The sequence below is a fragment of the Egretta garzetta genome, unplaced genomic scaffold (assembly GCF_000687185.1).
Source record: "Egretta garzetta isolate BGI_Z169 unplaced genomic scaffold, ASM68718v1 scaffold137, whole genome shotgun sequence".
Taxonomy (NCBI): domain Eukaryota; kingdom Metazoa; phylum Chordata; class Aves; order Pelecaniformes; family Ardeidae; genus Egretta; species Egretta garzetta.
Window position 1 is genome coordinate 602,790 of NW_009260139.1, and position 17,609 is coordinate 620,398.

At 41.9% G+C, this 17,609-nt stretch overlaps 1 protein-coding gene across 3 annotated transcripts in view; it reads right to left on the reverse strand.

Moving 5' to 3' along the window:
- Positions 1 to 1,297: 1,297 nt before the first annotated feature.
- NOX4 (NADPH oxidase 4) overlaps positions 1,298 to 17,609 on the reverse strand; it is a 119,339-nt gene continuing 103,027 nt past the window's right edge. For 2 of the 3 annotated variants that reach the window (XM_009641683.2, XM_035897104.1), the window contains exons 13-17: positions 12,475 to 12,594; positions 8,944 to 9,052; positions 8,306 to 8,374; positions 6,132 to 6,232; positions 1,298 to 1,418 (exon numbers count right to left, since the gene is read on the reverse strand). In XM_009641683.2, the coding sequence (XP_009639978.1) occupies positions 1,298 to 1,418; positions 6,132 to 6,232; positions 8,306 to 8,374; positions 8,944 to 9,052; positions 12,475 to 12,594 (520 nt within the window). The remainder of the gene's footprint in view (positions 1,419 to 6,131; positions 6,233 to 8,305; positions 8,375 to 8,943; positions 9,053 to 12,474; positions 12,595 to 17,609) is intronic. The other variant, XM_009641684.2, reaches the window with a different exon arrangement.

A 17,609-nucleotide genomic window follows, 5' to 3' on the forward strand; every position in this document is an offset into this window, starting at 1 on the left:
TTGCTCCTCAGAACCAAAAAGTTTTAAATTGCCTGTTTCAACCCCTAGCCCTTCCACGGCAACTATGAGTGGAGTGGAAAACAGCTGTGGGGAGGAGGGGGGAAGGGGAGATTAAATTTGGATATTTCAGACCCTACCCTTTGGAACATACTGAAACCATACTGCAGCTCCTGCAAAGTTTCTGTCTGCACATATGATGTAAAAAGCCACGTTAGTGAAGGCTTCGTTCTTTCTCTGCTGTAGATCTGGCCTGATCCTGCTTTCAGTGACATCGGTTCAAACAAGTGTGACTCCAGGGAAGGCACTCAAAGGATCACAGTCAACCCAACATACTCTGGCAGCTCTAAAACTGGATTTCAACCTGCTGCACTGTAAAATAATGAGTAAAGGCATCTGAATGCTTGAAGGATTTGACATTCAAGGCATGTGAGTGCAGAACAAGCGCAACTTCCACGTTGAGCGCGGGGTATAATAAAACATCATATCCTGTCTGCTCCTGTTAATCGCTTTTTTTGTTCCATCTTTTGGGCTGCATAAATCACACTTACTTTGCAAGCTCACTGAATGCTGAATCGATGCAAGATAGAGAGTTCTCCACGTGCAGCTGTTTGCTTGCCAAAAGGCTGTGATTTACATCATGGCGGAGTCTGCCCACAGGTGCTACACAGTTCTGCTCACTTTTCCATAGGTTAACTTACAGCTTTCCCCATATTCCACCCTCTCTTCCATTCAGGGGGGGAATATTCACATCCATTAAAGGAGCAGACTAGAGAGAATAATACTCTCTATTTTAAATACAGAAACCCAATGTATAAAATCTTTAATATGGAGTATTTCCACCCCAAAGCCATGAGATTTGTATACCAGCAAAAGCAATAGGTCTTTGTAATACACTCTGTCATTTGGATTAAACCTGGGGTTTGGTTTACTGATCCAGCTTCAGAGGACTGAAGTGGAAGAAGTTCAAACGTTCCAAAGATTCTTCTTCCATCAGGTTTTAAAGCAACTGTGTCTCTCCCCAGCTTCTGTACTTTTTAGTTAACAGAAACAACTCCAAAGAATCACCGCTGCCACAAATATTGTGCGAGCGCATTTGGCTTTGAGCATAAGCACTTATTATTTGTTGGTATACTGCTGTACCCATAATTTTCCAAAGTCTTAAATAATCATAAATAAGAAAATCTGTGCTGTTCTTTGGTACGTTTCTGTCTGTTTAAACCACAGCTGAACTTTTAAGTTGTACAAACAAAAAATTGCACTTTTATCTTCGAGAGAGTCTTGCTAGTCCAATAGATTTTCAGCTGAAGGATTCTTTATTATACTCAAACCTTGTCCCATAAGAGTTGCTGCTGTTGCTCAGTTTATGAAGTATCTTAGAGATTTTGTTTGGTCCACAACAGAAAACTCCAATGGTCTTCCTGTTAAAAAAAAAAGAAAAAAGTTATGACACTGCAAATAAACAGTAACTTCTAATGACAGACAGAATTGGATTCTGGCCTCAATAGATTCCAAGGTGAGAACAGCTCACTAGACCATGTAGTCAGAAGTGACCAGATCTCTCCCAAGTATCCCCATAACAAGCCTTGTTACTTATTTGACTAAGACAACTCTTAGAAAAAGGTGCCTCATCTTAGTCTCAAGACACCAAGTCATGAAAAATTACTACTTTCCACTCTATTTTTTTCCATAATTAATCACTTCTTGTGTTATAAACGTGTCTCACTGTAATGACTTCATTAGTGTAAATCGTGATTTACACCAGCAGGAGATCTAGTCACTAATGGTGACTCGTTACACTAATGAAAACAGAGCACTACTAAACCGTGATTATTTCTGGCAGCAGCAAGATGATTTTACCACTTCAGTTTCACATTAGCATGCAATCTTTCCTTCAACAGCTGTGTCGGAAAGTCTGATGAAAAGCCAAATACAGAGTATGATCCTTGTTCATCATCCACAGCTATCAGCCTGGGTTCATTAGTTAACCTGACTTTGTCACACCACTGCACCGACAACAGCTCTTTGCTCTCTGGTCACCTTAAACACGGGCTTGAAGTCAGACTCACAGTCACACAGCATCTAAGGGCTCAGAGCAGTAGCTACCATCAGAACAGACACATCCACAACAGCAGGACTGAGGCACTCATGATAATTCATCATCTCCCTTTTTTAAAAGATGAGGAGAAGGGAAAGGAAGGAGCAGGGCAAGAGAAAAAATTGTGTCACTACAGAGAAAGAAGATCTTAAAGATTTACTGGGATGGAGAGAGAGCATGGAAGAGAGAACATGGCTCTAACTACTGTGATCTACAGCACTCGCCAAGAGGCTGGGGACCTGAGTTCTGGTCCCTGCCACCAGGACTGTTTCAGTATTTTATCCAGTAATTATTTAATATAAAATATCCTAGCACATGCAGACACACAGTTTAAAGCTGCCTCTGTAGGTGTTTGGTGAGAGAAGGGAACTAACACATACAAGATGAAATCTTTGATGCGTACTGTCAAGACCGTGTTTCTGATGCAGCAGCTTGAACGGCATGACAGTCCATGCTGCACCAGTGCACAGTGACACTGGCGTGGTGCAGCTGAGGACTCAAACATCAGAAAGCATCCCAAAGTTACGGAGGTAACTGCGATGGTGTCCTTGTGCGGGCACCTTACAATGCTGACTGTAACTGCCTTCAATTACATCACCTCTCATACCAATCCATGGCAAATGTTTCTCACCCTTACGTATATCTATTAAACTTTCCTGTCCTGGCAGTACTCCTTTTAATAATAATAGAATCATAGAATCATAGAATGTTTTGGGTTGGAAGGGACCCTTAGAGGTCACCTAGTCCACCCCCCCCTGCAGTGAGCAGGGACATCTTCAACTCCATCAGGTTGCTCAGAGCCCCGTCCAACCTGGCCTTGAATGTTTCCAGGGATGGGGCCTCCACCACCTCTCTGGGAAACCTGTTCCAGTGTTTTACCACCCTCATTGTAAAGAATTTCTTCCTTAGATCCAGTCTAAACCTACCCTGGTTTAGTTTAAAACCATTACCCCTTGTCCTGTCACAGCTGGCCCTACTAAAAAGATTTTCCCCATCTTTCCTACAGGCCCCCTTTAGGTACTGAAAGGCCGTAATCTGGTCTCCCTGCAGCCTTCTTTTTTCCAGGCTGAACAAGCCCAACTCTCTCAGCCTGTCCTCATAGGAGAGGTGCTCCAGCCTTCTGACCATTTTTGTGGCCTCCTCTGGACCCACTTCAACAGGTCCATGTCCTTCTTGTGCTGAGGGCTCCAGAGCTGGACGCAGTACTCCAGGTGAGGTCTCACCAGAGATCTTTTCAATACCACTCACTTGTTTATAATTAGGGAAACTGTTTAGGGAGATTAGGGAAAATTCTTTGTAATAATTATAAACATTAATACAGGATTTTACTCATTCAGAGCACTAAGCAAATAACTCCTTAGTGTTCCTACGGGATGCATGGATCAGCACATATTCTTACATCCATTTTATGAACAGTGGAAGGTGAGGGAGAGGTGAAATACTTTGCTACCTAGAGAGGACAGAGTCAAGACTTTAAATATTCCAGTTTTAAATCTCATATTCATTCCTACAGAGAGATTTTTCCTTTGTAGTGCACAAGAAACGTATCATGGTGCTCCATGCCTTCCTCTCCTACAGACATTCATGTCTTTTTCTAGGTCAGCCTCCATCTGGAAAAAGCACACGTCTGTTTGATCTAAGCGAAATTGAGAAAATGTGGCAGCCAAGGCATGGTAGAAGCTTTTCATCCAGGAGACAACTAAACAGAAACAAGGCTGCTGCTCCATCCCCCGAAAGGGAGCACAAAACCCACGACCAAGAATTTATTACTAAATAGTCCCAATGCACATCCTTGGGACTGCGGGTGTCATATAAAATATCAGCAGTAGATGGCACACGTCTGCTCTTCTTAGTCCAGAACGAAGACTCAGGAACCTGGTGCAGGGTTGTCCCATGTCACACTCTGAAGGTCTGGCAAAGCTCAGACACTTACAAATGCACTTTGCTGATTTGGGACCCAACCAGCAACAACAGCAACAATTCACAAACCACAAACCACTCAGATGGCTGAACCAACAAGGGGTTTGCCAGCTGCGTGTTTATTTATGTGCAACTTTTACTAAAAACACAAGATAAAAAGTGGAAAATATCTTGGCTGCCCATAAACAAGCCCAAGGGAATGATTGCAAATACACGTGAAAGCCTGAAAACTGGCACAAGATGTTGGAAACAACTTGTTTGCCCTGGTATGGGGTTTTTTTTTTTTTTTTGATTTTTTTTTTTTTTTTTTGGTGTGTGTCTCCATGTTGCACCAGGGTCGTTTAGATGGAAAGTTACTGAGAAATAAGAACTGAAATAAAGTTAGGAGGAGACCAGGAAATGGGAAGACCTGGACTATACAGAAAAATAGATGTTCCTGTCTTGTCCAGGGAAACAAGGAGAGTATTTACCTACAAGAGGTAAGTTTATGTGGGGTAGCTGAGTTATAGGTTGCACTACTGTCTATCATGTTACATGCAACTATATCTATAGATACGGACCTGATACAAACCCTGACAAGGCGGTGACAAAGGGTGAGAAAGCCTACATCTTAGCAACTGCAGGATAATCAAAAGACATTATTTAGGTTCTAAAAGACACCTTGCTTGGAAATGGTGGCACAATCTAAAGACTTGATGTGGAAATGCAGAGGAAATGGTACTTGAAGTCTAATTAGGAGTAATGCGGTGGAAAGCACAAAAGGAAAAGCAAGTATGACTACAACTAATAGCTTCATCTATATTATGTGCACTTACAGCCTTGCAAGCAAATGGCAGAAACTTCATCATTTTCATCTTTTAAAACTGCATTCACACAGTTAAACAAAAAAGACATCAGACTGGAGCATAAAAGGTCAACACACCTCTATGCAGAGAACTCTGAGCCAGAGTCAACTTGCTTCTCTGACCTCTCTATTTCCCTTTTTTTCCAATGGTTCTTTACTAAACCCCCTTCTCCAAGTGATACTTGTTTGCACAGTGTGAGAATTCTACCAGGGATGCCTTTGGGCCATCCTGGCAAGGTACCCTGTCCACAACATCCTCTAGGACCTGAATCCAAGACATACTGTCAGCAGCTTACGCTGCCAACTGTGATACATATTGGTGCTCAACACTTCTCAAGAGCCAGGGCTCAGTGTGCCCTAGTCATATCCAGCCTCAGAAGAGGAGAGTCAGTAAGTCATGGGCAGATGCTCACTTTACAAGTGCACGAGAGGACCAAAATGTTCTTGAGGGAAAGTTTGGCAGGTGAACGGGATCATGAGAGTGCCCCTCAAGCTGGCGCGCTCAGATTACTCTCAAGTACCGAGGATGGTTTGGTCCCACCCACTGACTACAACAGAACCGAATTAAGGAATACTCACACAATCCCTACTACCAGACCAGCTTTTGAGGCAGAAAAATGCCAGTGGGGTGTAAATTACTCAACCAGCAAAGCTAGATCTGGACAAAGACATTCCATAGTCTAATTGCATGTCTTCTCTGGTTTACAGCTGTTTGTTTCAGACTGTAATAAGTTTGCCTGACACAGTAAAAAGGCATTGCCAGGGCTTAACAAAGAATAAAAAAGTGCCAGGAATCTCCAAAGACAATATATCCTCTGAATAAAAACAGTACAGGACAGTCATATTCTTACTTGTGCATTCTGTTTGTAAACAGCACTATAAATCATGAAAATTATACAAGAAGTCAACAATTTTTAAAAATGCAACTTTATCTATAAAACCAGCATATGTTGCAAGCAAGACATTGCCACGGACAAAAACATACGCGATCTCTGTGCAGTGAGATGGAAATCTATTACTTATATTTTCTGGGCCACCGAATATCCTAGCTGCATAAAAAGATGAACTGTTCTGAGTGTAAAGAAAAAACCACAAACCTTCAGTTTGTACAGGCTATCTCTCACTGCAACATATTAGCTAATTTCAACATTGGTAGCTTAAACATTACACTCTAAGATAAAAAACAAAAATATTTTCATATAAATATAGCTGGAAACAGGTAATATCCCCACCCTTCAAATTGTGGCATCCTTCAAGCGGGCTGGTACTTACTGCCTGTTACACTTCGCTATTTCATCAAGAAGGAGCTTCCACCGGGGCCGTCCAATCAAAAGCCTCGAGTTTAAAGCTTGATATTTTTCACCAATTATTTTCTGCAAGAAACAAAGAAATTCCATTCTGCCTGATTTGCAAATTGCCTCCTATCACCCAAGGCTCCCATTTCTGACATTGGCTGCCTTACCGTATCGCTGAGGTGTAAAACCTGAGCACAAGTTGTGATTAAAACTGCAGCCATTTCATGCACCAACACCTTTGCTCGCTGCCTTTTCAATGGCTCTCCTTGGTGTTCGTTAGACATTGTTCCTCATGCAGCTGCTCATTAATCTTCCCATTACTTTTAAACCAATTTATTTAAGCCATAAAACAATAACCACGCTCCTATTATTTATTCCCTCATTGGCTTTTAATGCTAAGCTGGAAGAAACACTACTGATGCAAAAATCATATTTCTGTCTGAAGTCTCTTTTTGTAACTTTGTACAAGTAACTATTAAGACGACTAGGTCTGAAAAAGTAACAAGGGGAATCTTACATTTCTCCCTGAGAGTACTTTGCCAGCTGGTTTGAGCTGCTGTAACAGCAGAAAGCAGCCAAAACTGCTCCCTGGATGGATCCCAACCCATTCCAGCAGTGCTAACTCACCAGCATTTTGATAAGACCAAATGCCCTTCCACTGCAGGGCATTCCCTTTTTTTTGGTTTTCTGCCCTAATGCAATAGAAAGGCAGAGAGCAGTTCCATCTTATCTAGGTTACCAGTTTCACTCCACTGCTGAATGATCTGAAAGATTGTTCATACCAGTACAAACACAGAGCCTTGCCTAACTCGTCCTCTGTTGTCCTTTTATATTCAAGAGGCATTTGCTGAATGAGGGGCTTGGCTCCCTGTTGTCATACAGGCATGCTACTTCTGAGCAAAGGGAGCACCAAGCAAAACTGCCCTAATTTTGGTAGCAGTCAGCACCTTGGACTAACACCAGTGAAGACAGAAGCTGTACGGCAGTGGAGACCTGAGTTTAACTACCCCTTGAGAAACGACGAGCTGCATTATATTTATGCCACTTTTGTTCAACAGCCACAAGAGAAAAGTGACTTTAAAGAAGGACTGACTTAAAGCAAAGCTGACTTAAATTAATTCAGTAGCTGCTTGACATGCATTATTAGAAAACTTGCTTTGGATTGTCTCTTACTACGATCTTGCTGTGTCATTGCCATGCAGTCCTGCTTCGGGTTTTAGTTTTAACCTAACGGTTGCATACCAGGTTCATTAATTAGGTGTTTTCAAGTACCCCATTCCAGTTGACATACATCATCCAGGCATTAAATCTGGACTACTGCTCGTAACTATCGTAGCTATCACATTATTTAGACTATTGGATAGCATTCCTACCAGAGCGTGAATGTTATGCTGTCTCCACCTGATACCAGGCAGACCAAAATCCTTTGGGCATGGTTTCTCGCTGCATTTCATGTTTTGTAGTAATCGTTAGGCTTGGTTTTGGGCCCACTGCAGTCAATGGAAAGCTTCCAGATGCAGCAGGGTAAAGAATCAGGCCTAGGCTCGTGTGCTAAGCAATGTAAAATAAAGATCAAACATGTAAATAACAATGGGAGATGCCAAGATCTGAGGAATTAGCCCAGCTTTGGGGTTGGTAATACATGAAAATCGACAGTTCAGTATAATTTCCAGTCTTATACATCAAGAGATTTTTAACTTTCGTCTATATTTGAGGCAAAGAAATCCAAAGCTTTTAAAAATAGCTAGTTTCTCTCAAATATTTCTTTGAAAAGAAGATTTGAGCTTTCAAGCTCTTAGAACTATCCTGTTTTGATTCTTAGCCCAGAAATGATGCAGATTTCCCATAAAACATGGCCAACTGTTTGGTCCGTGGCCTGGCCTGGAAGGACCTCTTTCCTAGAAAAGGAAGACATGGATTTCTGCCCATATCTAATCAAGTTAAGGCTACTAGACTAGATTCTTTTAATGTCATGGGGATGAACTTGCTCTCCTGCCCTAGTAATGGGCAGGAGATCCAATCTCATGGGTTTATGGCCTCATTTCCTGTTTTTCCCATCTGCAGTAATTCCCTTTTGCCTTTGACTGACAGTTTGCATTGTCTACTACCCCAAGGTCTAGTTCAGTTTACAAACAGTGTTTAGCCACATACCTGTATTCCATCTGTTTGACTGAGGTACAGTTGGATGTTTATATAGTCTGGTCGATTCTCCTGCCAAAGCTGGGAGGATGATAAAAGCAGCAGATGAAAAAATATCCCTTCTCTTAATGGAAGTGCAAAGTCACTTGTGCCTACTATCCTGAGAGACTTTGGTTTCAGCATCAGTGAAGTAAGCTTTTTAATGAAGAAGATACGCATGCATAGCACCCCTTCGTGCACTCCATGTGTGCACAAAATATTACTTTAGGAAGGTACACTGCTCTTAAAATCTACCTGAAATTGTAAATCCCCTTCCCTTCTCACTCTGTCTACTAGCCAAATGGCTAAAGGCCACTCATACGCCCCAACCTGCACGTTCTTCTTTCATCTTTTACATTTCACAGGTAAGTGTGTCCAGATTGCTGGTACATGGCAACACTGCTCAATGGAATATTGGTGACAGATACTCAAACTGTTTTGTGCAGCTCCAAGAGTAAATGGAGTCTGGGTCAGGTAGCCCAAGCAGAAGTATTGCTGGAGCTTGCTTGTTTTGAGCAAGGCTGCCTTTCTCTATAGCATGCCAGTTGTGTGGGGCGGACGTACACTGCATTTATGAAGTTGTCAGTACCCCTCCAAGCAACACCCATTACCTTGTCATGCAAAATACAGAGCAGATCTGCAAACCAGCGGAAAGATTCAATGTCCCTGCACACCCAAATGAAGTAGAGTCTTCTGAGCTTGTAGTGTTTCCAGCCGTCACTTGAAAATAAAGTATTTGGGTAATTAAGAATTATCAGTTAAAAAGGAAACATTAATTAAGATGCTTTATATTCATTAGTGGAAACGTGAATTTCCATTAGAAGCTAACTGCTAAATTGTTCTTCATTCTATGATACATCAGACACTGAAATGACCAATGCAACCTATTAGGATGATCCCCAGAATATTAAATCTCTAGCACAGAGCTAACACCCTTCACAGATACTGCTTCCGCGTTAGGAAGTTGTCAGCTATGCAGATATTTTGGGCAGCAAATACGGATTCATGCATAATCATCATCAAACTTTTATTTCAAAGCAAAGCAGACATTCTAAGTTCAAGTGTATAATGTCAATTCTTTATTAGGTTTATAAAGCGACCCATAAGAGGAAAATATTGACAAATGCAATAATGTCAGGACTTAATTCTGCCTTTATATGTGGAAGGCACTGGTTGATTATAATTAATACTCTACCAAAATCACAAAGACCAAATCAAATCAGAGCTCCATTGTGTTAGGGAACTGTGTGATATATTACAGCCCTCAGAAAATGCCGGTGGGGAAAGTACAGTCATGGGCAGATTCCGGCATTGCACTTAGAAAAACAGGACTCTCACTGCACATTTCTAATGCAAGTGAAACACAAATATAGCAGAAAGGAAGGACTGGAATGAACTGGGAAAGAAAACAGAAGTGAAAAAAATCCTGATGATTAATGAGTTCAAACAAAACACAAATATCCAGTAAGTATCTTCTTAGCTAGCCAGTGCTGTTTTCTGTTGTTCTGATCACTGCCATAGCCTGTCAACTCCCAACGCCTGTGCCAGGAGCTAAGGCCAGTTGAAAAGTTTCATGATACATCTCACCATATCCATTGTGCATTATTTCAAACTCTAGGGTTGCTGGCATATCCATCAAGGGTATTGTATTAATAGATCCACCTAAGTGGTGACTCCAGTCGCTGTCTTACCTCCCCATACCCTTAACCTCCACTGTAAGCCTGGGGAGCAAGGCTGGAGACATTCTCATTCTCAGCAGCATGCAGGGACTGAGAACTCACCTTTCATGTAAACTCCCCACAGAGAGAAAAAAAGTGCTTTAACACTGGAGAGTACAGTGTCTTTCAAGTCCTGATTTCAGCTTTTTTATTCGTAAACTGTTGACCTGCAGAGCAGGATTTCCTCCATCTTCTTCTGACTGCCTCTACTAAGACAAGCCCTTAGGAAGGGTCACAATCTGGTCAGATGTGACAAGATAAGTATAAGCAGTAGAAAGGAAAATAAGTGCCTTTCACCATAAAAAAGGATAAAAGAAGAGAAAAACACAAGGCATTTTGTATTGAACTGCTGTAGCTCAGTAACAAAACAGCACTCTGGGTGATGGAACATTGCGGCTGGACAAAGAGACTGGACTGCAAGTCAAGCACAGATTTAAAATAGCACCTCAGACACATATGCTTAAGACTACCTCCAGCAGGATATATTATGCATGAAGGTGCAATCCCCCATTACAACCAAATTCACATGTATATAACACTTCTTCTGTTTCTATGTTACCACTGCCCATAACAGCCATTATTTACAGACCCTTCTGCACGAAAGCCACTAGCTTTCATTAAGGTAAGCTGTATTTTCTTAAAAGTAAGGCATTGGGTTAAGCGGAGGGAAGGGCAGGAGCAGGAATTAAATTGTGTACATACAAGAGGAACACAACTGAGCAGGAAACAAATTACTCCATTGACAGGCTTCTGATCTCCCCCGGACCTGCATGCCCTTGACACACCAGGACTGGCCCCGCTGCGCTGCAGCGCTGGTGTCGTATGGCAGTTTGCATGGTCACACCTGCCAAATTTCTGCTTCTCAGCCAGGGCAAAGACACCGGGCAGATCATCCACTAAACCAGTGCTTTGTTGATGTTTAAATACTGAGAAGGAAAGCAGGCTTAGGCTGTTACTTTTGCTCAGAATCACAGAATGATTCCCCTATATAATGTTACAGTGCACAAGGGGAAGACTGGCTACCAAGGCAGGCTATGGGACTGGCTGCTAGGAAGCCCATTTAGGGCTTTATCCAGATAAATCGACATTGCAAGAGCTTTTGGACACTAACCTTCTATGGCAGTGTCTGGGCAAGTTCCAACACACTGGTGGAGGCAAACACCTCATTACCTGCTGTTGGCCCATCACTATCATCTGTGACATTTTTGCTAAGCACTGTCAAGGATAATCCATCATGAGGAAAATGGTCACCTGGGCCCCAGGCTTTCAGCAAAAATGTACCCTGTTTTTGAAAGGATGATCAATACACTCGCAGGAAAAGAAAATGAGGGAAGCCGAGATGGTTTCTGAGGGCTGCAGCGCTACGAGACAGGTAAGGCTGATAATTTTCAGAAGCGCTCAGCACTGTCAGGTCCAGCACGGATCAAGGACAGAAGAACGTGCACAGCATCTAAATTCCAGGCTTTAACTTCACTTTGGAGTTAGAACTGGCCATTGGCATGTTCAGCTTAGAACAAATGCTTCAGCTGTGCGTTGTAAAACCTTCCCAAAGCCAGCTAGCCTTTCCACACTTCAGGGAAGGTTTGCTGCTTTGGTTGGCTGTTTATACAGAACCTATGAAACAGGGGTGCTTAACCTGTGACTGGAGCTCTTAGCCAATAATCTAGCAAAAAAAAAAAAAAGAAAGAAAAATCAATAGCAATCATAAAAGCAAGCCTATTTCACACAGAGTAAGATTTGGTGGGAATCATGCTGCTTAATGTGACAGAGAAACAAGAGGTGAAAGGTTTGATCTGAACAGAATGTCAAAGGCTTTACATAAAAAATAAAAAAAGAGAGAGAAACAAGAAAAAAAAGTAAAGAGAAAGGTATACCTAAAATTTAAACTTTTCAAATGGAGTTAAACATCTGAATGCTATCTGAATCCAATTCCTTTAAAACCTTAATTCCTGAACCCATTCCTTTAAAACTTCAGGCTTACACATTTACAGAAGTCAAACAGGCCAGGAGAGCTGGCCCTGCATTTCCAGCAGAAAGACTGTCACAGCTTCCTGACTCTCAAAACTCACTATCATAGTCCATAGCCTCAGCTAAGCTGGGACTAGGGGAACAAGTCTAGCTGAAGGCCTGTGACTGCGGGCTAGGCTGGTGATGGGATATAAAGGTTAGTGACACTGTCCCAGCTCAGGTGCATTACTGGCACAACTCTGCCACAACTCTTTGGGTTACAAAGCCTGTATGAGATGATTTATGCTCTTCAGGGGTCATCCTCTACCTTTACCACATTCCTCTACCTCTCTCCAAGGAATCATTCACTTATGCTAATGAAAGTTTTTAAACACCCTGAAAGTCTTTCTGACATGTACTACTGTGGTAAACTGGGGCAGGGGGGGGAATGGCTTTAAAAGGCTTAAGCTCACTTACAGCAGGGTGTTGAGTATTGATGCAAACGGTGTAACTCCAATACCTCCAGCCACGCAGAGGCTGACCTCATAGTTCAGGGATTCCTCAAAGGGACTTCCAAAAGGCCCATCCACATACAGTCTGCAGAAAAAGCAAACAGAACACTTTTAGACACAGCTGCTAAAATCAGAGAAGAGAGGAAAAGAAAAGCGGGCTGGAATTAACATCCTACAAAGAATTTGTTTCAATTTTTTATTAGTCTTGGGATCCAGAATATGAAAATCTTTTCCCTGGAAAGCTTTATGTGGAGAGAAACCAACATACAAGTGGCATGAAAAACTGTTATATGAAATCTCTTGGCACATTCCATGATTAGACAAGCCATTTTTTAATCAAACAGGCAGAGGTGACTAAATTATGACTGCCCTTGGCGTCTGGCATTAGAGGGCAAAGAACGTGCTGCACTGGAAACAACTTGGTGGCTCATAAGCAGGAAGAGCATTTGGCTAGCCCTGCCTAGGAGGTTCACCTCTTGGACATCAGAAACACCTGAGATGGACAAAGGGGTACAGAAATCTACTTTTTGTGGCTTCTCATAATGCTTTTCAAGGGCCTCCACGCAGTAAAGAAGAGGTGACACATATCCATCCTGCAGTGAGCAAGAGGAACAAATTAAAATCTATCTGTTCCTTCACTTCACTTCCAGACCCTTGGGAATGTGTTCTATCCCAATCATACCTGAATCATATACCCAATCATATCTGAAGCGGGGGAAGAACCACCGAGTTTACCTCTTCGACACATGTCCCTCATTCTTTCAAAGGTTTTGTCTACCTGTTTTTAAAGCTCATTTAGGAGACCAAGTCCCATTTCCAATCCATTTTTTAGTATTTCAGATACTGCTGGAAAGTCAGTTGACTATAATTTAAAAATGAGCTTTCAGGCATCTTCAGAAGTTTGACCTCCAAATCTTTCCTGCACTGCTGAAAGTCTGACCAAGGTCATCCATAGATAGCTCAATATTTATTGGCTGTAATATCTCTAGTAAGATTCGCATACCCCCTATTCTACTTATGGAATACCAAATGCATATCTTACTTCAATAATAGATTCTCCTTTAGAACTTACTATGAAGAGAACCTGAACAGTGCATTTAGTCAAGGTCCATTCTGTGTATGAGTCGCTCGCTGGTTCACCACATTTTAGGTAACCGGTGAATACAGCAAAGTGTACAGGACTGCATTCAGCAGCTCAGTAACTAGGTTTTTACTCACAGCTAGGCTGACTAACATCAACCTTTAGCCTGAGTCCATGCAAGAGTTCCAACACATATATTTTTACATACGCACACATACTGGTACTATTATAAAACTAAGCTAGGCATACTATTTGTCTAATAAAAGGGTATAAGCTTCTTCTTTATGTCATCAGCCAGAGAATTAAAGGCAGAGGAGATGTCTCTTTCCCCAGACAAAGTCTTCCAACCCTCATCTGATTCTTTTCTTTTGAGGGCTGGATCTTGGCCGTAACTTAAGATCTCAGTCTGATCTCATTTCTTTTAGTTTTGTGGTCTGACCCTTGGCAACTTACCAGTCAAGACAACATCTTGTCTGGGTGTCTTTGGCTAATAAGGTTCTTTCTAGGAAATTTCTTCCAGACGTCTGTTATTGCTGACATTTTGATGCCTTGTAAGTTAGGCTCCTTCTACAGTGTCTTATCTAAACACAGATAAGTGCCTACTTTCTGATGGATCTGGAGGCAAACAGGCTGATCCTTAACTATGCCCTGTCTTATAAACTCCTTTCTTGGCTCTTGGTGTCCCATCTATCTGGAGAGTAAGGGAGAAGACACTGGGCCAGCCACAGCCATCACCAGAAAGCATTGGAAGTGCTGGCAGCAGACATTTTTAAATAACCAAAATTCCTCACTGATATTCATAACTAATCAATCTGCAACCCAAATATGCTTATTCTTATTTCTGTCTCTATATCCTGAATTCACTACAGTATTATACAAATGTTCTCTTGGAGAATCTCAAAGCTTTTCTATGTCAGGTATGTTAGTACCAGCATGATGAGAATACTAGAAAAAAAAAAATGCACTCCTTACTTGGGACAGATAAATTCTTTTGCACAATGGGGCCAAGAAAAACTTAACCGGACATGTGCTTATGGTATAAAAAGACCTTTAAGTACCTTCTCATTAAATGTTTCCTGTTACATAACAATTTATACCCCATTTGCTTAACAAGGGTTTATTTTCCATTAACAAGGGTTTATTTTCCACTTATGAAATGATACCACTGCTGGTGCAGAGTGCAGCAGCAGCTGCTTTAAGAGATCTTCTAAATGCTGCACTATCATTTGACTGAGCAGGTAAAGTAGCATCTCCTATTTAAATAAGCAACAGGAGAAATGTAGAGAAGCAGGTCATTACTCTGAAATTAATCTGGTCCAGGGGACATTTTGAGAGAATTCCACAAATGTTATGGGTCTCTCAGATGTACATCTCAATAGAGATTGAATTTCGGGATAACAGTGTAGGGCAAAAAGAAAAAAAAAATTACTGGGTAACGAAGACCAGCAACTGAAGCCCACTGCCATTCCTGGCATACCTCTTATACTTATGTTACCCTAATCAGAGCCTGATTGGCTGGTGAAATCTGGAGAATTGCTCCTAAAGGTATGAACGGCATAAGCGCAGGCCTGAGGGAAATACCTTGCATTTTGCGCAAGCAGCACTAAATTTCATTTGGATATACAGACTTAAAACCAACATTCTGGGGGAAAAACACAAGCAAACAAAACAAAAGCAAACTAGCAAAGGAGGTTTTTCTAGAAATTGCCCCAGTGGATGTGACAACAGTCATATACTGTAGGGGTGCCGCTTAGCAGAATCGCACTTAAGTCTACTTGAGAGCTATCTGAAGAATGTATGTATGTCTGATCTCAGAAGGGACCGAGCAATTCCTGGGAAGTCTGAGTGCCACCACATACCACTGACATGATCGGGAGTTGAAACATGCAAACCCAGATCCGGTTACTGCAAACCAGTCAAGCACGGTGCATAATTCCATGCCAGAAATTCAGGAAACAACCTTCAATTTAATATGCATTTTGGTCAGATTGCTCCAGTTTGTGGCCCATTAGCCCCATCTGGCCTGCGAAAGATTTCTATCTGCCCACCGCGTCTTCCTCTGAGGGAGTAAGGAGCAGTTGTTTGTACAGCAAATGCAGTCGGAGGAGCCAAGAGCCTCCTGCTGTGTCTGCATGTGGCCCAGCACAGAACAGCCAGAAAGTCATTGCTTCCAAGTGTGAGAAAGAGAAATGGGGAAAAAGCTGAAGAAATATTGCTACTGCATTAACCCACTCCAAAAGACTGCCTGAAAAGATTGATTCCAAGGATAACATGATCTCCCTGGAAGATTTTGTTGGATGTCATAAACATGCACTATTTAATCCATTTTACTATGGGGATAATTTATAACTAAAAGAAATATGACTGATGCGCTGGTGGAGGTGGTCAGTTAGGAATTGATCCTTCTTTTATTCAAGTCAGTGGAAGAAAGAAAACCCAATCCCTGATGCCGGATCAAACAGCGCAGTGATGAACAGAGCAGCGATTCAGCCCTGGACTTTTGCAGAGATTATGCAACCTTCGCTTCCTGTCAACATGTTCCTCCTTTCATTTGGTAGTACTGAAAAGTTTTGCATAAAAGAAGTTCATTATTGCAAATGAAAACTCACAGCATTCAATAAAAAGACAGACAAGCCAAGGGGGTAAGACGACTTTTTGTTTCTTGAGTTGTGCCCCAGATATATCACACTACCACGCTGTGCTCTCCTACCCTCCCAGTTTTACTTTAATTAACATGAAGAAAGAGAATGGAATTTTACTAAAAATTTAGAAATTCCCCCTTCAGGCAAACTTATTCAAATAACGAGTTGTTCTTTTCACATGTATTCATTCCCAGTCTTAGGAGTGCTCTCAGTAATTCTGGCACAATTTCTTAGCTCACAAACAGAAAGAAAAGCTCCTCAAAGCAGAATATATCACAAAAAAAAATAGAAAAGCACATTATTAAAAAGCATCTTACAGATAGCTGGTGAACATTCTTTCTATTTAAAGCACACTTACATTCTACAGTACATCAGAACCGAAATATCCCAGCAAGCACCAGGACAGCTTGTTCCAGCGCTGGGCAATGCAACTGCACTAACATGCGGCTGTCCCTAAACCAAGGGACCCAGTCTCAGGGACATTGGAAGCTGTACTGCTTTTGAGACCCAGGTTCTTATCTTCCATATGGAACTGCAGCGTGATGTGTGGAGACACCTGCCCCCATCTCTGCTGGACGTGGACCTCAGTGCCACGCTTTACTGCAGGGTGTAGGTGCCCTTAGAAAACTTTAATGCTTGTCTTGTACTTCACTACCCAACTGTAAATGCTGATATTATATCGTAGCTTTTTTCCTCGTGCTCTTTGGGAGCTACTGTGAGACATTATCGGGGATATTAGCGGAATAACAGATGGATAGGGGCATTAATTCAAGAGCTTGTAGGAAATTTTAATTAAAGAAGTATCCGCATTTGCAAGCTGAACAAAATGCTTGGATAAAAAGTCCTGCAAAGAGCACAGAAAGTGAAGTCCTAGCCTGACTGAAGTTTCTGGCAAAACTCTTACCAATGCCAACACAGTAAGGATTTCACCCAGCTGTATGAGATTTTATATCCTTGGAGCCATATTCAGTAGTGGCAAAAGACCCAGCTGTAGGTATCTTTGCATGAGCGTACTGAGTTAGTCCCCAATACACTCAAAAGAGACGCAGTCAATACAGTTAATGGAGCCTACAGAGAGATTCAGGCTGTGATGAATTGCTCTCTATGTCTACAGACCGTACTGGCTTAATTAACAGGACCTTAAAGATCAATGTCCCTTTGGAACAGCTGAAGGCCAGGAAGAACTCAAATGGCATTAGACACCTAGCCTGAGGCATCCAAATCCACACCTAGGTTTCCACAGAGAAAACTGGAGCTCAGATACCTAGCTCACACATGGACACCTACACTTAGACATCTTTGGCTGGAGATGAATCTTTCCTCAATACCCCATGAAAAGCCCATGTAATTGACTTTAATAGGGTTTGGATAAAGTTC